The 20,463-nt window shown below is 48.0% G+C and overlaps 1 protein-coding gene across 7 annotated transcripts in view; it reads right to left on the bottom strand.

Annotated features, from left to right (window-relative positions):
* PHKA2 (phosphorylase kinase regulatory subunit alpha 2) overlaps positions 1-20,463 on the bottom strand; it is a 63,281-nt gene that overhangs the window by 7,581 nt on the left and 35,237 nt on the right. For 2 of the 7 annotated variants that reach the window (XM_067024009.1, XM_059050775.2), the window contains exons 16-30: positions 20,038-20,182; positions 19,707-19,785; positions 16,573-16,742; positions 15,620-15,793; positions 11,646-11,734; positions 10,516-10,649; positions 9,951-10,107; positions 8,744-8,823; positions 8,473-8,551; positions 8,243-8,372; positions 7,550-7,651; positions 4,856-4,974; positions 4,046-4,075; positions 2,775-2,828; positions 819-989 (exon numbers count right to left, since the gene is read on the bottom strand). In XM_067024009.1, the coding sequence (XP_066880110.1) occupies positions 819-989; positions 2,775-2,828; positions 4,046-4,075; positions 4,856-4,974; positions 7,550-7,651; positions 8,243-8,372; positions 8,473-8,551; positions 8,744-8,823; positions 9,951-10,107; positions 10,516-10,649; positions 11,646-11,734; positions 15,620-15,793; positions 16,573-16,742; positions 19,707-19,785; positions 20,038-20,182 (1,713 nt within the window). Of the gene's footprint in view, positions 1-818; positions 990-2,666; positions 2,829-4,045; positions 4,076-4,855; positions 4,975-7,549; positions 7,652-8,242; positions 8,373-8,472; positions 8,552-8,743; positions 8,824-9,950; positions 10,108-10,515; positions 10,650-11,645; positions 11,735-15,619; positions 15,794-16,572; positions 16,743-19,706; positions 19,786-20,037; positions 20,183-20,463 lie in introns of all 7 variants that reach the window. The other 5 variants (XM_067024010.1, XM_059050776.2, XM_067024011.1 and 2 more) reach the window with 3 other exon arrangements.

The raw sequence follows: 20,463 nt of genomic DNA, 5'->3' as shown, positions 1-20,463 counted from the left end.
TGACCTCTCCATGCCCGGCTCCACGAGAAAGACCTCACAGGGGACATAACGCAGCCGAATGGGGGGGCTGTGGCTTTGGGAAAGGGCTGCAGTACAGGGTCTTAGGGATGCCTTTTCTCTCCTCACCTCTTCTGCTGTGAAATGAGCTAACAAAAATAGTTTAGGGAAAAACTCGGTCCTGCCTGTGGTTCTTGGTTTGCACAGAAGCTTCTAATGGAGGCAGACAGTCCCTCTGGCGGGGCCCAGGGAGACGCCGGGACACTCTGAGGCTGATGTGGGAGCGAGACAGGAGGCGGTGCAGGGACCAAGGGGTGTGGCTCCTGCGGCTGTTCTGGCTCAGCCGGGTTACGGCGTTCCACCCAGAGCTTTCCCTGCCTTCTCCGGTTCCTGCCTACCTTCTGACTTTTCTGCGTTCCGAAAATACGTCAAAGGTGGCCCCCCACAACCTGGGCTGCCACCTTATCTTGTTGGGTTTCCAGCCAGCGTTTCTCAACCAGTGGCAGTTTGCCACCCAGGGGACACTCGGCAACGTCTGGGGACATTTTGGTTGTCGCACTGGGGGAGGGGGTGCTACCAGCATCTAGCGGGTGGAGACCGGGGATGTCGCTTAACATCCCACGATGCACAGGGCAGCCCTGGAAGCGAGAATTACCCAGCCCCAAATGTCAGTGGTGCCGAAGGGGGAGAAACCCTGCTCTAGGCCGTGAGCCACCTAAGGTTGGGGGTTATGCGCCTGTTCTGCAGCCGCCTGCTACCCGTAGGTGCCAGCACGCCTGAGCACCAGCGCCTGTGGAATGCAGCACAGTGGCCAAGCTCACCTTCTGAAGGATCTTCCACACCTTCTGGTAGAACCCCACGGGGACCCTGTTGATGGCCCCGTCCAGCCTTCTCCTGCGCAGCCACTGGCCCTGCCGCTCCCCCCAGCCGATGTGATGCCCACCTGAGTCTGACGATGACGTGCCCGTGGGGGAGGATGGGGTGCTGGACCTCTGCAAGACAGAAAAGGCGCGGCCTTCAGAAGCCTCACAGCCGGCACCCCACGGCAGTGCTGGTCACCGAGAGGGCAGCTCCGTAAACACTAGTCACCGCCACCAGCTGGGTTCACTCCTTCCTGCCCCGGTTCGTTTACTAAGCTCCTTCCGTGCACTCTTCCAGCCCCCAAGAGGTAGTACAGCATCAGAGGCCCCCGACCCAACGGAGAGGCCGAGCAGGTCAGGGGGCGGGGTCTGGGGGGGGCTGCGAATCCCCACGCCACACCGGCTGCTCTAGTCTCTGACACGCCGCGAGCGCCCTCAGCCTCATCTGAGCAGCGGGGCACAGGTGCGCACCCCGAGTGCAGATGTGGGAAACCCTGGGAGTGCGCCCGGCAGTGGGGTCAGCAGGCACTGCTGCTGGAGGGCTGGGGGAGGCCCCGGACCTGGAGGAGGCGACTCCCCGGGCGCCGCAGCCCACGGAGACCACGGCCACAGTGGCCGCTTCCCTCCTGCGGTGCCGTGGACAGTGGCAGTCACTCCCCTGCGGTGCAGCCGCCACGAGAACACAACACAGCGCAGGGCAAGGCTCTGGAGCCCTGGAAGGAGGGAAGGCCGGAACCCACGTTTGTGGAGGGGTCTCAGCGACTATGGTATTTCCACCTTCCTTTCCAATCGCTTTCCACTTTGCCTGTTCTCAGCACGGCGCTTTAGCCTAATTTGGGGCGATGACTGCCTCTGAGCCGGGAGCCTTTGCTGAAGCAGGAGGGCTATCACCTCCTTCCCACCTCCTCCCCGAGGCTGGATTTATTCCGGCCTCCGCGAGGGAAGCACTGGGGCAGGGCCAGCAGTTCTGCTTCTGCCTCGGGAGCCGCAGGCCCGCCCACGACTGCGGAGGCAGCTCTGAGAGGCTCCCGGTGGGGCCTGAGACCAGGCCTGAAAGCGGTTCCCTCAGCGCCGACCTCCCTGCGGCAAAGCTCACGCCTGCTTTCTTCCCGTGGATGGATTCTCACCCCTTGGCCTCTGGGTCGGGGAAGAGATAACCTGCATCCTTACCCATTATCTTTGTTCTGGACTATCCGGCGCTTTCATTTCTCAGTGCGCCACATCAAATTTAAAGGATTAAAAATGAAATCCCAATGTTAAGCAGGCTAGCAGGGCAGGAGTCTTCTTGGAGCGCACACTGTGACTTCATCGGATCTTATTTTGAAAAGGCTGTTAGTTAGGCTGGGTTATTCCATTGGGCTCATGACTGCCATTTAAATATGGCAACAATTAGATACAAATAAAAGTAATTACAGCCACACTCATCGATGACTCAGCTGGTTTTCTGCTTCTAGTTTCGGGAGGAAGATTCAGACTCGCCTCTGCAATTAGAACAGTTCCTAGTCCTCCATCTCATCTGGGGCCTCAAGCCAAGCGGGGGGCATTCTGCATACAAAGTGCCAATCAGCACGTGCAGGCAGCAGTTCACCCGCATGACTCAATAGAAAGGCACATAACCACCGCCTCGAAAGTTCCAGAAGCTCCTGGGAATTGGTGAGCAAAGTGCTCCTCAGTCACACCCCACCGAGGAGCATAAGCAGAGAGCTCAAGACGGAAAAGCAGAGCTCGGCTCCACCACAAGTTCTCGGCTTGCTTTCTCGCCTCTACTCATGATCATAGTCAAGTGGAAACACTTAAACCTGTCCACACCTTCGGGAGTTAGGGAGGTGGTGGGGGTGCGAGAAGGGCAACGAGAGGATTGAGACACCGTAAACGAGGAGGTGGCCAAGAGGACACTGGCTGGGACACACTGTTTACCACAGACTCGGAGGAGCGGGCGCTGCCGGATGGGGCCTGGCTCACAGAAAAGAGCTACAAAACAAAGAGAGGCCACTCAGTCATGTGCAGTGACACCAAAGGACGCACGCAGAGAGAAGGAACATAGAACAGCCTCAGAAACAGCCGAGGAAGGAAGAGGCAGAGGATGCGGGTGGCCAGAAGTTCTCACTCACCCCCCAGGCAGATGGCCTGCAGCGCAGCGGGCAGAGAGCTCTGGGCTCGCGCAATAGAGGTCCCGGGAAATGCTTTCGCCGAGTGTGAAGTGCTCCCATATCTAGTCAGTGTGGAGGGTGCCTCATCAAGTTAGCACACGACTTAGTTTCCAAACTCCCAGCCATGAAATGCTAATCTTTTATGTCAATTTTGGAAAGAGAATATAAATTTCTTTGATGTAAGTGGCCAAATACAAACCTTGTACTCGCTAACTGAATCTAAACCCATCAAAGAAAAAAGGTGATCATTTTGTCCCCATAATATGCAAGGACAGCATTAAATGGAGACGGAAGGAACCATCCATATTCAGCCACAGTCAGCTGCCATCAGGATGTAGGTAACAAGAGGGACGGTGCCACCGAGTGGTGGGCAAAGGAAGATGTTTGGAAAATCTGTTCCTTACTCGGAAAGAGCATAAATTCGAATGAGACAGCACGGACGTTTTTCCCTGGGACAACACAGAGAATCCGCGTGTCACTATATGACTCCTCTGAGCTCTCTCACAGAGACATTAAATCATTAGGAAAGGGACTCTGATCTTCTGGATGGAGGAGGCGAAGGAAGTGTATCACAAGGGTGACATAAAAGAACAGTATCCTTACATTTTCTTTTCCCTTCCAGGGTTAAATTCCCCCAGGCAATCTAGGGACAGGAAGTAGCAGTATTCTTTCTACTGCTATAATCAGTGACCACAATCTACATGTCCCTATTTCTTCCCCTTTTTTGAACAGAAACTCCTGCCGAGGCAGAACCCGGGACCATGTCTTTCACATAGCCTCCTGTAAAATCCGAGAGTCTGATACACGGGTCTGTTTAAAGGCGCGCGGCAAGGCCATTTGTCTTGCTTTCAAGCCCAGTGCTCTGCCTGTCCCCACGGCTGCCCCCCACAGCCTGCAGAGTCCCCTCCACGCAAGCAGGCTGGATGCGCAGAACCGTTCTCCACGCGCTCAGACTGTGCTCACAGCCTTCCTTTCCCCATTCAAGCCAGAAAGAACATGAAGCACAGTAAAGGAGGAAACAAGACAAAGATGTTTCACCTGTTCATCGGCACTAAATCGCCTAGTCATCTGAAAGTAAAAATACATCAGAAAATAAACAAAAACCAGTTTCAAATCAAGGATGCCTTACTACTTCTCTCACCCTCTAGATTAACCAACGAAATGTTGCTCCAGCTGCAGGGTGTGACCCTCAGTGCCTCACACACTCAATCTACTGAGTCATCATTTGAAATGGAGAAGAAAACCCGAGTGCGTCTCTCACTGCAGGTCATGGTCAGAAGGAAACTATTTCCTACTGTAGATCACTGTCAAGTCCTACCACAGTAACCGGCACGTTAGGACTGAAAGGCTGTTGACCTGCAGTCCTGTGGGATCAGTTGAGAAGGAATTTATTGTGATTTAAATAAAGGTGAGCACAAAAGAGACACCTGTGGATGGTGGAAAATAAAGGTGTCACGAGCATTCCATTCCATTTCTAGACTCCTCTCTCTGTTTCACTTGAAGGACACATTTCATGGAGAGATGATTCAGTTACCTTTTGTGCGGCTCTACTTTTTAAATGGATGTGATCCATTTGAAGGACCAGTTCTCGGCAACAGGCAGACACGGGGAAGGGTATTTTCCAGAATGCTCGCACTCACACCTCAACGTTAAGGATGAGCATGTGTGGGTGCACGTGAGAGGCTCTGGGGTGTCTGGGTACAGGGTGTGTTCAGATTCCAGGACAGAAGGGATGGCACATCCTTTACAAAGCAGGCTGTACCCTGTATGCCTTGGGTTTCTATCACTTTCTGAGTTGAGCCCAGATAGGAAGGCCACTTCTTTGCTGGCGCCCTGAGCTCTTCTTACCTGTTTCATCTCACTCCTCAGCCTGTTGATGCCACTCCTCTCGGTTTTGGTGACTCCAGTATGTCCCACCTCATGGATGGAGATGGCAGGGCTGGATGTGGAGGAATGGATAGGCCGCACTGGAGGGGAAACACACACATGGTTATTAGAAACGATATTTTGTCCACCCTGAGAGGAATACATGCATGTGCTTATTTTTTAAATTTATTATTTTATTTTATTTTTGGCTGCATTGGGTCTTCGTTGCTGCGTGCAGGCTTTTCTCTGGTTGTGGTGAGCGGGGGCTACTCTACTCTTCGTCGCGGTGCGCGGGCCTCTCATTGCAGTGGCTTCTCTTGTTGCAGAGCACGGGCTCTAGGTGTGCAGCCTTCAGAAGTTGTGGCTCGCGGGCTCCAGAGTGCAGGCTCAGTAGTTGTGGCACATGGGCTTAGTTGCTCCACGGCATGTGGGATCTTCATGGACAAAGGACTGAACCCGTGTCCCCTGCATTGGCAGGCGGATTCTTAACCACTGCGCCACCAGGGAATCCCGCATGTGCTTATTTTTATCTACGTCTCCCTCTCCCAATCGACCATGCACTCTGTTAGAGGTGGCCGTGTCTGCCCTGGCCAGCGCTCTGTTTCCAGCACCTGGGGCAGCGCCTGCTACACAGCACAGGCTCAATATGTGTTTGAGTGAATGGGTGACAGAGTGAACATCACTTAAGCAGCATGCAGAAAACACTGAGTGGCCAGAAAACCCTTCAGTGATTTGGATATGTTTTTTAAAATAATTTTTTACTTCTCCAAATGCACCCCCTTCCTTGCAGAAAACTGAGACCACCTAATTAAGGTCCAGCCTTGGCGCCGGAGAGGGAAGTCCTGGGAGAACAAGCCGACCAAAGGCTGGAGGTGGCGAAGACACACAGAAGGGGCAGGGAGGATCCGTCACCTGGCTCCACTCTGCTGCCTGCCCTGCCCCCACTAACCGGTTCTCCGCGGTGTGCTCACAACGATCATTCTTAAAGGCACGTGTGACCATGTCACTGTCCACTTGGAAACCTTCTTCAGGTTAAAAGCCCTGTCTTCAGGTTAAAGCCTCACAGGGGCACACAAAGCCCTACCGACTTGAGCCCACCCGCCCCTCTTAGCTGTCCCCTCCAGGCCAGCCACTCGGCACTGCACATTGCACAGGCAGCTCCCTCCTGGCCTGCCTGCTCCCCTCTGCCAGGTGTGTCCTCTCCTTCTGCAGGCCCGACTCTAAGGTCATTTCCTCGGGCAGCATCCTCTGCGTGCCCTGCCTTCCCACCCAACCCACCCCCGAAGCCATGCGAGTAGCGCACTGCCCAGAGGAGTAGGGACAAATAAGGAGCCAAAGAACAGCACAGAGGGAGGACCCACAAAGGAGACATGACGATTAGCCAGAGAGGGAGGAGGGACACCGGGAGAGTGGAAAACAGAACCCAAAGGGGCCTGGGAAGCTACAGTGGGGCCTATATAGGGTGGGCATTAGCTGAAAATACTCATCTCAGACATCTCAGGATGTAATAAAAATTCTAAGACTATTTGAGTTTCCTGATTTATAAAAATTGAACAATTACAAAGGACAATTAACAAATGATGCTATATGCAAAAAGACAGAACCTCTTCTGGCCTTGCTTGCAATTAGACATATTTATGGTTTCAAGTGACATTACTCTGTTCCTAGTTTCATAAGCTTCTCTAGCTTTGTATCTAATAACAATTTTTAGTAATTATCTGTGTCAAACCACATAGTTTGATGAGCAGAACACATTAAATATTAATCTTATATATTTACATTTCAAGGACTGTGCACTTGAAAGAGCTGAAAATTACTTTTGGAAAAGGATCTTGAGCATTCCTCAGGAAAGGAGAAAACCCACCAAAACACATCTGATCGCACGATGACGGTTTTGTTTGCCTGCTGGCTCCCACTCTAAAGAAAAGATCCGAAGTACCCAATGTCCTTATTAAATAAAAAGAATGACGGCCCACACTGCATTACTTTGGCTTGGTGAAATAAGTTCACAAATGTGTCTGCAAATCATTTCACTTTATTATGAGGAGGGTAAATGATAATTGCTTCAATTATAATTAGGGAGCATTTGAGAACAGAATTCCACCAGGACTTGGGCCATTATATTTCCTAGCACTGTAAACAGGGTTCCAGTACAGATAAAAAGTGAGAGAGAGCAAGAAGGGGACGAGGCAAACACACCCAGCAAGAAGGTGCTGTGAAGCCGCAGAGGGCTTTTATCTGGGCCCACGAAGGGTGACGGGGGTCTAACTGAAAACCAACCCACACTAAAGGTGGGGCACTCAGGTGCTGGGAAAAGACAGCCCTTGCAGGCTGACACCTTGGTCACCTCACCTGCTCCTAACCCCTGTGCACAAGTGACGGTGCCTGGACCAACTGCAGGAGGGAGGCCGCAGGCCAGGGTGTGCACCACGCCCACACGGGACCACAGTTCTCCCAGCCAGCCCACGAGGGGTCACAAAGCCCTACAAGTCACAACCTTAAACCTAGAACTCTGTCCATCTCAGTGAAGTAGGAACCTTATACCCACACTTTATGTCCCGAATCGCGTTTACTGATGTTGATCTGTACAGAAACGAAGCAGTTCCAGGCCACACTGCACACGTCAGTCAAGCCCTCTCTGACCCCCTCCCCTCAGTAAGACAGACATTTACTTACCGCTTCTTTCAACACCAAACTCTTTTCCACTTAAAATATGGTGTAGGAGATTCTTCATATCGAAAGGGCTGAGGTTCATCAAACTTTCAGAAGCTTCTTCTCCTAAAAACAAACATCGTGTAAGTGTCCCGACACAGGACTGGTGGCAGGGGAAGGTAGAGTTGCGTGGGCATGGGGGGCGGGGGGAGGTGGAGACAAAGGGTACTGTGGGAGGTCTCCCTGCTCAGGATTACCTCTCTACTGCTTCAGGACTGAAAGGTACTGATCCTTGGTGACTCTAAATGCTGCTATTTAAGTTGTATATTTTCTTAACTCAGACGCATAATTTTTCACACTGTAATAACCCCCAATGTTGGAATGCATCTTGCAGTTGATTTACATATTTAAATTGGTAGGATTGCTCCCAGCAGAGGTTTTATGAAATGGGGTGTGACATCTTACCACAAGGAGAAACAGTAAGGAACTCAGATGTCAGGAGCAGAGCAGAAGATTCTAGTGCCTCATTTTCCCTAACCTATGAAATTCAACGTCCTGTGCTGGTTGGTTTGGCGGAAGTTACAAACGAACGAGAGAATCTGGTGAAGCCACGAGCCCACCCAAAGGCTCAGAGGCCCTGGCTCCAGAATACTTGGGCAGGGCTCCCCAGGGGCAGGTGGGTGCAGAAGCTGTGGGGGCCGCGCGTGAGAATCGCACCTGAACAGTTCAGGCTCCGCGCCAGCTCCGTGGCCATCACCTGAATGATGAGTCCAATCCGGAGCCGGAGCATCTCCACGAAGAGGCTGGGCTGTGCCCTGACATACATTGCCAGGTAAACCACAATCTCCTGACACAGACATACGTGGAGACAGGGCTTCAGAGACTGGCTGGTGGCGGAGAAGCCCGTGCTGCCCAGAGATAGCCCTGCCCCTCCGTGGCCAGCTGACCTGTGTGAGGACGGCGATGCTGATGTCCTGCCCGCTGGCTTCGTAGATGAGTTCTGTGAGCTCCTCGGGGGGAAGAGGCCTAGGAAGGAGCATCAGGACACAAACACCATGAAAGACGCCTCCTAGTCCTCTATGGAATATCCTCATTTTCCTGATGGAAATGCTCGAGTGACAGTGTCTATAAAAAGACTCTTCCTGAATGGCGGACAGCACTGATGTTTTCCCCCCAGGTACCACCCCCAAACCTGAGGCCCCCAGGTTGAAGGCTTACGCAGAGATGGTCTTCTCCCGGGGCTCTGGCGGCAGGCCCACCGTGAGCTGCTTCTGGTGCGACAGCAGGTCCGTGCAGGCCTACATATTTAGGAAAAGGGTGAGGGGGAGAAAGATTAGCAAAGCCGGTGGGGAAGGATCACTGCCAATAAGACAGAAATTTACCTTTACAAACTTCATGACCCATGATTCTATTTATTTGAAAATTCATACACAGACTCCAGACTGAGCAACCCAGCCAGAGTTGGGTCCCCGTGATCTTTGTGTCCCCAAAATGTGGCCCTAGACCTGGCTCTGCAGGGCCTATTAGTGGGTATTTTATGCTCACCCCCTGTAGCAAGCACACTGGATTCCCTGATATTCCATAAGGAGGATGAGTTGCTGTGAGTCCTAAAATACTGATGTTAAGAGTTAATGACCATATTATAGTCCTAAATTGCCAGTTTCCCCATTATTCACATATAATATATACCATCACCTTACTAAAACAGTGAACTTGGGGGCTTCCCTGGTGGCGCAGTGGTTGAGAGTCCGCCTGCCGATGCAGGGGACGAGGGCTCGTGCCCCGGTCCGGGAAGATCCCACATGCCGCGGGGCAACTAAGCCCGTGCGCCACAACTACTGAGGCTGAGCTCTAGAGCCCGCGAGTCACAACTACCGAAGCCCACGCGCCTAGAGCCTGTGCTCTGCAACAAGAGAAGCCACTGCAATGAGAAGCCCGCGCACCGCAAGGAAGAGTAGCCCCCGCTCGCCGCAACTAGAGAAAGCCCGTGTGCAGCAACAAAGACCCAATGCAGTCATAAAATGAATGAATGGGGAAAAAAAGAACTTGAATGTCACAGAAAGCAATTCTGGATTTTGCAGGGCCTCGGGGTTAAAAATACTGATAATGATTGTATTGCAGATGTGCAGAAATAAGAGCTCTGTTTAAGAGGGTGCCGGGCCACAGAGCATTTTCATTTGATTTCTTGGTAAACCCTTTTCTGCCACTAAGAAGTAACAAAACTAATCAACTTGAACTTCATTTCCTCCGCCTGTCTTCCAAGAGCAGTGGGAGGTCAGGACAGAAGGACCAGCTCCGTCTGTATATTAAACAAAGCGTTTCCTTTATACAAATGGAGGTGCTTGCCTCCAGCTTTCATAATAGGAAGAGGGTACTGGGCTAGAAAGGACAAACAGACACCCTTCACGTGCATGGTTGCTCTGACCTCAGCCAGGACCTCCACTTTCTTCTTGAGCAGGCCAGAGATGTAGCGGATCAGACCCCACTCCTGGTTCAAGCCAGCTTTGCCATAGAGCTCGCTGAGGAGGTTGTGAACAGTGACCCCATGTTGTCGAGAGAGATTTGTGTCCCAGCCAGGACCCCTGTCAAGAGATGGAAAACCCCAGAAGTATGGGCCAGAACGTTTCAAGGCCAGATTCTCCTGCAGTAGAGCTCACTTGGCAGGGAGGGGAATGAATCACCACGCACTCTGCCAAGTGCTCGGGGGCTTCCCAGTGCCTGTGAGTCTCACCGAGAGAGCTGCGTCGTCTTCTGTCTATTTGAAACAGAAGCTTAACATCAGGAAATGGTGAGATCCTGGCCTCACCCAGCCTTCTCATCTTGGGAGGGCAACACTAGTAGGTAGAGAAGGGGGTGGGAGTCTGTTCACGGTGAGTCTGGGTAGCTTGGGTGACTATGACCATGATGTGGCTTGCTGGAAGGCCAAGAAGCCTAGGACAAAGAGCGAGGAGAACAGAGAAAGCTCAACCTAGTGAAGACCACCCACTTACTTTATTACATACAGGATGTACAGAATGTCCGCTTGGTCCTGTAGGTTCGAACAATCTTTTAGCTGCTCAGCCAGCTTCTCACAGTCTATGTTGCCGTGGTCATCTCTGGGAAACCGGAAGTCATCTTCGGGGGCCTGTCCATACAAAAGCCAAAGAGCAGGGGATGGGGGCTGAGCATGCGAACTTCCAGAAGATCAGGAAGCGACACAGCAACTTGGTCTTGGAACTCTGCTGCTGTGCTATGTTTCAGGTTTTCATTGTATCTTTTGGGGCTTTTTGTTTATATTTCTGATCAGTGAATCATTGTGTTAGTGGATGTCTGCAAGAGAGTGAACTGAACAGGTTAAAATATGTGTAAATTTTATTTATGTAAAGGTCAAAACCAGGCAAAACCAACCCCTGGTGTTAGAAGTCATGCTAGCAGTTACCTTTCAAGTGAAGGGGGAGGAAGCGACCGGGAGGGACACAAAGGGCGCTTGTTACGCACACGGGTCTTTTGGCTCAGTGATAATTCATTGTGCTCTATACTTATTATTTTATATACTTTATATATGTTAAACTTCAATAAAATATTTTTGAAGCAAAACACACAAAAAAAACGTGAATTTTAAAAAAACCTAAAATTGTGGTTAGGTTAAAATAGTCTCCAACAGACGCTGAAATCTTTCTGATAAAATCAAAGGGAACTTTGGATAAAATAACAAATTATGGGAACTAGTGGGGAACACCCTGGGATTTTATTCTCCAGAGGAATCTTTTTCTGGTTTTGTGCCCTGCTCCGCCAGTAGCCCGGCTTTGGCTGGCTGGCACAGATAGAATAGGGCTGGTAGTGAGCTAGCTCATTTCCTCAAATGTGACACAGATTCTGATGAGTAGGCAGGATGTCAGTAGCCATCTCCTACACGCAAAATATAAAGGGTTGCATCAAATTCAGTGTGCATACTGACACAAACCAGAAGCCAGACAACTAAGTGAGTGGGTGCACATCAAAACCCATAACTTCTAACCCTGAAAGTTCTGGATGCCAAGAAATGTGCTCTTTTGAGTTCAACCATTTAAAAGAGTTCTTGGGGCTACACCAGCACCAAAGAACATTATACTTTTTGAAAAAGTGATTCTAAATACTTTACCTTTTTTAGGAGTGGCTGAGGAGAATCAACAAGATTCAGCGATTTACGGTGGGCACTTAAAACTTTAGTTGGCAAAGCCATGGGAACAACTAGAAACAAAAGAATAAAAAGAAAGCTCTTCTGAGCAGGAGGAAGGATAAAATACTTCTTTTAAGAGGTACAGTGGCTACTCCCTATTCAGTACAAACCAAATAAGGAACGGTTACTTGCTTAGTTTCATTGATTTCAAAAAGAATTTTTCATGTGGCCACATCATGTGCTAACTCTGGAAGTAGGAAATGAGCAGGACGCAGATCTTGCTTTAAGGAGCTGAATTCCACTTTTCTCTCTTAGAATTCAGGGAAAACTACATAGCATCTAGGACTGGAAGGAGCCTTAAAAATGACTGAGTCCAACTTCTTTTTCTTTCAGATGTGGAAACTGAGAACCAGGGAGGGTTTGTCCAAGGTTTGTCCAATGACCTTGTCATTTGTCCAAGGTCACTGGCCTTCTCATAATCAAAGTGCACCAGCTTCCCGTCCACTGTGTGTTTCACTTTGCCACTGCTGGGTGTTAGTGCTTCTGTTTTTTAACCACCTTTAATTAATTAATTAATTAATTTTGGGGGCTGCGCTGTGCAGCTTGCAGGATCTTATTAGTTCCCTGACCAGGGATTGAACCTGGGCTCCAGCAGTGAAAGCACCGAGTCCTAACCACTGGACCATCGGGGAATTCCCCTTTTAACCACCTTTAGATGTTATCGGTATTTATTCATTAAGACATCTCTGTCTGCCAGGGTATGCCATATCACCTTGGGAAAATAGGAAGCTTTCAAGGTAAAGATGAGATATATTTAAAAGGCATTTATAGGGCTTCCCTGCTGGTGCAGTGGTTAAGAATCCACCTGCCAATGCAGGGGACACGGGTTCGAGCCCTGGTCCGGGAAGATCCCACATGCCGCAGAGCAACTAAGCCCGTGTGCCACAACTACTGAGCCTGTGCTCTAGAGCCCGCGAGCCACAACTACTGAGCCTGTGCTGCAATTACTGAAGCCCACGTGCCTAGAGCCCGTGCTCCGCAACAAGAGAAGCCACCACAATGAGAAGCCCACGCACCGCGATGAAGAGTAGCCCCCGCTCGCCACAACTAGAGAAAGCACGTACACAGCAACGAAGACCCAACGCAGCCAAAAATTAAAAAATTTAAAAATAAATAAATAAAAGGCATTTATAGACCTTCAGGTAACACTAGTGGATTAAACATAGGTTCTAATTTTACTTCCTCTTAAAACCCCACTAACACTACGAAAAATAATTTTTAAAAAGGCAAATCCTAAAGAATAGGGAAGCAGGAGAGAAGACAATAGTAACATTTTGGAAGTGGGAAAGCTGATGGATGAAAACATTTAGTAGACGCAAGGCAACCAAACCCAAGACTGCAGTGGGGAAAACCAAGAACCAGTCAGATTTATAACAGAGAATCCTCAGAAGTCTAAGGAGCTTGCTGCACCATGGACCTCTAGAACTTGGGGTCCAGAGAGGGTAACCAAAAGAAGGAAGATGGAGAAGAAGGTGTGTGAGAGGCAGTGAGCTCCCTAGATGCCTTCTGCAACTCCACACAGCTTGGCATCTGCCTTGCTCACCCTGATAGAAGACTAGAAGGTCTCTCTGAAGAGGGTAAAAAGGAGTGGTATGTGTGTCTCTGGAGGGGATGCTTACCCACATGTCTGAAGGTGTGGGTACATTCCTTGGGGGAATAAATGACTGTATAGCTCGAGGCAATCAGACCCTTACAGGTTACAAAGGAGATTGCAAAGGAGATTGTAGAACACCTCTGGGAAATCTGCCCCACCTTCACCCATAAACCCAACAGGCCCCATTTACAGGTATAGGCTTGGAGATTCTTATATGCATGAGCAGATAACCAAGGAACACCCAGCACTGGAGGAAAGACTCTATCTACTGTGGAAGACAGAAACCAATACAAACAGGAAAAACTGACTTGGGGGAAATGGAAACCATTTGGGGAGAAGAAAATGTAAAAACAAAAACAAAAACAAAAAGCCCTGCCATTAATTCTCAGAGTAATAACAATTATATTGCATTCATGAAACAAGAACAGATACAATTCAGAGAACAAAAATTTAAAACATGACAGCAAAAGTGGAAAAACTCAACTGAGCAGGTGGAACAAAAAGTTGAAGCAGTTGCCCTCAGAACAGATCAAAAGACAGAGAAATGGAAGACGGGAGAGAAACGATAAAGACTTCTTCAGGAGGTCAACATTGGAATCATAAAATACCAGAAAGAGAGGACAGAGAAAAGGTAGGGAAGGAAATGAGTCAAGGAATTTTTCAGGAAAACTTTACAGGACTGAAAAACATAAATTTCCAGATAGAGAAGGCCCACTGAGTAGCCAACACAGTGGATGAAAATACATCCAGAACAAAGCACATCATTGAAATTTCAGAACCTGAGAGTAGAGAAAATCCTAAAAACTTGGAAAGACAATAACAGTTTATGTTTCAAGGATCAAAAATCAGAATGGGCTTCCCTGGTGGCGCAGTGGTTGAGAGTCCGCCTGCTGATGCAGGGGACACGGGTTCGTTCGTGCCCCGGTCCGGGAAGATCCCACAGGCCGCGGAGCGGCTGGGCCCGTGAGCCATGGCCGCTGAGCCTGCGGGTCCGGAGCCTGTGCTCCGCAACGGGAGAGGCTACAGCAGTGAGAGGCCCGTGTACCGCAAAAAAACAAAAAACAAAAAAATCAGAATGGGTTCAGATTTCTCAGTAGCAACACTGATAGCTAGAAGACAATGAAGAGATGCTTCCAAAATTCTTAAGGAAAATTTGTTTTCAATCTAGAATGCTATACCCAGCCTAACTCTCAAATGGATAATTGGTAGATATCTTCAGACTTGAAAGGTCTCAACAATTTTACCCACCATGAACTGTTTCCTAGGAAACTACTGGATGTCCTCCACCAAAATAAGATAGTAAGCTAAAAGCAGAAAAGTTGAGATACAGAAAACAGGAGAGCCAACAAAGGAGACAAGGAAGTCTCCCAGATGATGATGAAGGAATATCCCAGGATAAAATCTACATCCTGGACGTGGAGGGTGACCAGGCCAAAAGGGGCAGTGAACTCCAGAAACAAGCAAGTTAAGGGCTGTCATTACTGTGCCCTCTTCTATTGCACCATTTTTAAAAACCTATTGAAACTGTTCTACAATGTATTCCACCAAAGGAATAAATTGAGAAAGGGGAACATGCCAGAATCAAAAAACAGGGAACCCAACTGAAGAGACAAGCAAAGGAGATTCCAAGAATTATAGTAAAGAAAAGTCCCAGGATGCCAGGTATGCAGAGGCTTAGGGTGCAATCAGCCAGATGGAAGGAAACTTTTGGACTCTTAAGAAAAGCAGTGGAACCGTGAGATTCATACATATGATTCACCTTGTGGAAATTTGTATTGTGAGGCCATTGGAAGGTGTAGAAGGAAGCGAAGCAAACTAAAAGATGGGGCAACTATTAACTTTAGAAAAAATGAAAAGGAAAAATGATAATGTGGTATATTATTATACTGAGTTGGGAATAATATTTGCATACATACAATGACAGAAATAGTGAATACTGATTTAACTAAACCTTAATACAACTGCATGGATAGGTTAGGGGAAGTGAAGCAGAGGAGTGGTGATTTGACATAGCTGAACTCCTCACCTGCACAAGAAAAAGTCAACAGATACTGAATAAAATCGATGCATCAAAGACAGCGCTACAGACACATTATTTAGAAACATGTAAATACCAGAAAAAACAACTAAGAGTTGAAAGTGGTTGCCTCTAAGTAGAAGGACTGGGGGCAGTGAGGAGGGGAGAAGTGAGGCAGGAAACGGCTGCATTTTGTTGTAGTTTAGGACTGACTTTACATTATGCTCATGCATTACTTTGATAAAAGAAGTTATTTTAACAGGCAGAAAAGAGTTAATCATGTACATGGAATTTCCAAACCCTTTGCTTTTGCCATCACGGAAAGTATATCCCGAGTGGAGTAGATGGCACTGAAAACATGGCTGTCCTCTGTCTTCTTACAAAGAGGTGGCAGATAGCACTTCGAGGATGTGCTTTGCAGGAGGTGGTTGATATACTGGTCAAGTTCATCCTGGCTTTCTATAATTACACAGGAAAGAAAAAGAGCCAATGAAAACAAGCTGCAGAAGTAACCTAAATGCATAACAGTGATTACGTGTAGCATGAAGTACTGAGTAGATTTAGTGAAAGACAACATTTTGATATAGATATTTGACCTCCACTCTACCCCTGGAAAGTAAAGAGATTTACATAGATAATGCATGCATTCATAAAGTTATTGTTTGGAAAAACTTCATCCTAGAAAAAGAAAATACAGGTCCAAATAGTGTTTACGTCACATCATCCCAAGATGAGCTGAATATGTAGACAATGAGAGGGCCAGCAGCCAACATCTGATCTTTTGGTTTTAATTTGTCATGAGTGAGCTAAACATTATGGAATCCCCAGCGGCAATCCCAAGTACTATCTAAAAGTGAAAAACAGGTCACTTCAACGCAAAACCTTCCTCAGTTTGAGAAATGTTATATACAAAGGATTTCATCACTTATATCCAGTGAAACCAAGATCATTCTACCATTTCTTTGAAAACTCAAGCAGTGTGTTTCTTTCTTTATATTTTGTGAAGTCTGCATTCCTGAAACTCTTTGTCCCTCTAGGTTTAAAAAAGCCCCACTTTTACAGTTTAGGTTTATTAAAGTGGCATTTTATTCATTTTAATACGTGAAAGTTTCCAAAGACTCTTTTTTGTCATGTTAGTTACAAATCATTTTCTGTGCTTGAGTTTTAGGGCAATTTTATCACAATGCCAAGTTTTAAATAAATTCAGGGACCACCTGCAAAGGCATTCCAAGCCGTACCTTGATTATAGGTGTCTTCCAAATATCCTCCCAAATCTGAATCACTATCAGGACTGAAGCTCCCTTCACTGGTATCGTCAAACAACTTCTCATCACAGTCTGGATCCAGGAAGGTCAAATACGTGTAGAAAGAGGTGGTGAGAAATTCCGAAAGACTCCCTAATTTTACTCTGCCAAGGAAACACTATGTTAGAGATATAGGTGGATGTGGACAAACTTCCACTACGAATCATCGAGAGACTTTTCAATAACCAGGTGGCGCTTCTGCCAGAATCAGGAAACACATCACTGCAGACTGCCCCATACAAGTAGTCAGCCAAGACATTAAAATGAAACTTCAATAGCAAGTATGAAGTGGAAGCACACAGCATATTAAAAGCCAAAACGCATCATGCTGATTTCTCGTTCCCAAACCCAACACAAATAGAAATCTATGTTATTGAACCAACCAAAGTTTTACAAAACCTACTGAGCGAACCACTTTTAACCAGAACCAACCCTTGGGTATTTTTCACCCTAAAACAACTGGACCAGGACAAAACCACAAGCAACAATCCTTTGGGTGCCCTCGTGCTACCTTTTATGAGTCCCTATCACTGAGCCACACAAGGCCCGGAGGAGGGTGGGGGGAAATGTTGGGAGAGGCACGTCTCAGAGCCAAAGTTCTCTCTAGAAAGAATGTGATGGCCGGGCCATCCCCGGATAGAGACAGTGGCCCAGAGTGGCCCTATTATCAGGCTGGGAAAAGTTCCACCGAAAACTGGGAGCTGGGTTTGGTAGTATGGGGTTCTGCTACAAAGGCAGCAGCCTCCGAGTTCTTGCTCCCTGAACCTGATTCACCCCCAGGTTCGGGGGGCAAGTGGGATGTCCGCTGTACAGAAAGCAAGGCGGCACTATGTGCTTCTTAAAGTGTTAGATCTGGAGGCAGAAAAGTGTAGGATGCCTCAGAGCTACCAGCATCAGATTATGACTAGTTTAAATGGCTCAGTTTGAGGAGAGTAAACAGAAGCATGCAGCTCAAATGAATTCACAGGTGCGTGAGCTTCCATCCGGCAAGTACACTATGTCAAGAAACATCGCCCGAGGGAAAGAAAAGCCTTCCCTTAATCAAATAAAAACTTTTCCCCCCTAGAGCCCTGGGGTCAGTTCTAAGGATTGTTTTGCCCTGAGGTTGGAAACAGTAGGAGATGAGGTGGAGCCAAGGGACCAGATCCTCTCTGGTGAAGTTGAAAGGAATCAGGTCAAAGGAGGAAAGGCAGTAATTTTAAACCCTCTGATAGCAAGCGACCCCAGGTGGGTCCAGAGGGTAGAGTCTGGCATGTCGAGTGAGCTCAGTTTTTTAAATACCCTCAGACCTAAAAAAGAGACAAAATGACATTCAACTTTAATTATGAAGAACTAACTAGGAAAGGTAGCCGATGGAGCCTAGGCATTCCTGTTTCTTTCCATGGTTCTCTGAATTGTTTGCCATACTCTGTAACCAGGAGGCCCTCCTGATTCCTGTAAGCCCCCATCCAGCTCGGTATGGTGGTTAGAGCCCCGTTTCTGGATTCACACAGAGCTTCTGCACCTACTCATCTTGTGCCCTGGCTCTCTAAGCCTACAGATCCTTGCCCATAAGATAGGAATACAGCCTGCACGACAAAGTGAAGACAACATGAGACAACAGGTGCAAAGCCACAAAGAACACACTGCAAGTGCTCAATTAACTGCACATGGTATCCTTTTGACAATGATTAGATTTCAGTTAAAGAATTCATTTTGGAAAACAATTATGGGCGTATGGTATTGTCTCTCGGTTATGACGCCATATGCCAGGTGGTAACTTATCCAAGCTGGATATGAAATGTACAAAAGCAGATGCAAACTGCAGTTATGGCGCCAGCCCTGGGAGCTAGATAGCAGAATGCTGGGGACGGCCTCGCTGACACCCGTGAGAGAGGCCAGGAGAAGCTTGGAGCGAGGGCCACTTCGAGTCTACAGCAAAACTCGCAGCGAGCTTGATGAGCAGAAGTGCCAAACCCAGTGCTTAGAAATCCAGTGACTCAACCCTGAGGACATAAGCCTAAGTGAAATAAGCCAGTCACAAAAAAAACCAAATACTGGATAAGTCCACTTAGATGAGACACCTAGAGACAGAAAGTAGGCTGTAGTTGCCAGGGGCAGGGGTGGGTGGGAGTTTCAGTTTCACAAGATGAAAAGAGTTCTAGAGATTGGTTGCAAACTATGTGAATATACTTAACGCAACCGAACTGTACACTTTAAAATGGTTAAGATGGCAATTTTTATGTGTATTTTATAATTTTAAAAAATTACTGTGGCAGCAGGGTCCCTGGTGTGGGAGGATGTGAGAAGAAGGGCTGACTTCAACTCCCAAACACTTTTAGCAACTGACACTCCATCAGGACCCAAATGGCAGCCTCCCCAAGCTCAGGAAAGGCCACATATTACTCGGGCCAGCTGCATGGTGAGGTTATCCTGGGCTCTTCTGGCATACTGAAGGAGATTCACAGAGATCAGGGCATAGATGCTACTGAGAAATCCCCTGCCTTGTGACAGTTATGGGGTACAAAAACAAAAAGGGTTTCCGTGGGAGGTGAGCCCCCTATCCCTCAAGCGCCGGTTGGACCGTGGGCCTGCAAAGCGGAATGGGCGTCGTTCCACAGAGGATGAGGGGACAGTGGCCTGGGGAGGCCCATTCAGGTGCTCTGCTCTGAGGGCCACGAAGGAATTTGTAAAGTTCTGTGAATTATTCTTAAGGTGTTAGCACACTCAAGCAATTCAAGGAGTGATTCGATTATTGAGCACCTGCCAGATCCACGCCTTTTAGTAGAAAGAGACACAGCATTCCATACATGCATTCCGAGAGTGCCACTTCAGAGAGACTTGACGTGTTCACCTCTCTATGCCCCCAGGCCTCCTGGCGCCCATAAAAGCTTCACAAACACCCACCAACTGATGCTTAGAGATGATTCCAGTTTCACATGGGTGACTGGATTAGATGTTTTAACTCCCTTTTTACTCTAAAGCTCCACGCTTCTATGTTCGGCAAGTGATACGAAAAATGGGAGAAGGGCAGCAAGACTTTAAGAAAGGTCAATGTTACTTTTGCTTTTTAAAAAATCACAAATTACCTAGCTCCTCCAAAATATCCATCCTCTAGTTTTCGAATTGTAGAAAGAACAGCAGAATGAATATCTGAGCCATCGTTTGCTTTAAAAAAAAAAAAAAAAAATCAATTAGTTTACTTCACCTGAGAATACTTTGGTTATGCACTGAAATGTTTCCATCAACAAAATCTAATTAAAATATGTATGGCACAGAAGATTCCTAACCTAAGAAACCTAACTGCTAAGAACCCCCTTCAGTACTTAGCTCTGTCCATGGGACTCATTTTAAACATTCTGAAAAGGGCCCAGACCACCAGTGGGACATGAGTCAAGCAGATCAAGGTCATGGAGTTACTGAGCATGGTGTGGGTGATGGGGAAGGTGAGCGTGGGTCTGCCCGTCATCCGCCAGCAGGTGCACAGGTAGGCTAGCTCGATCCTCAGCATCTCCACGATCATCTCATTGTCCAGGGCCAGGTAGAAGTGATGCTGGTCAGTGAACTGCAAGTCAGAACAGGCCAGGTTCAAGGCTGTCCTTCATTTCCCTCGACATAACCCCAGCTGTCATTCACAGCAGCACTAATCCTTGCATTTTGTTTCCAGAGAAGAGGCTCAACCCTGGCTGTAATCCGCCCCTGTAATGGGGCTCTCCTCGCCATCAGACAAATCGATGTGTCACCTGCCCAGGAGCCAGGGCTACATTAGTGCTAGCGCAGAAGGGAAAGTTGCACAACTAGATCTCTTTACAACTCCTTGGATGGGGATTTAAGGACCTGGTCCAA

This window comes from Kogia breviceps, chromosome X (genome assembly GCF_026419965.1).
Source record: "Kogia breviceps isolate mKogBre1 chromosome X, mKogBre1 haplotype 1, whole genome shotgun sequence".
NCBI classification, from domain to species: Eukaryota; Metazoa; Chordata; class Mammalia; order Artiodactyla; family Physeteridae; genus Kogia; species Kogia breviceps.
The sequence above is the reverse complement of the archived record's forward strand: the minus strand, read 5'-3'. Positions and strand labels throughout refer to the sequence as shown.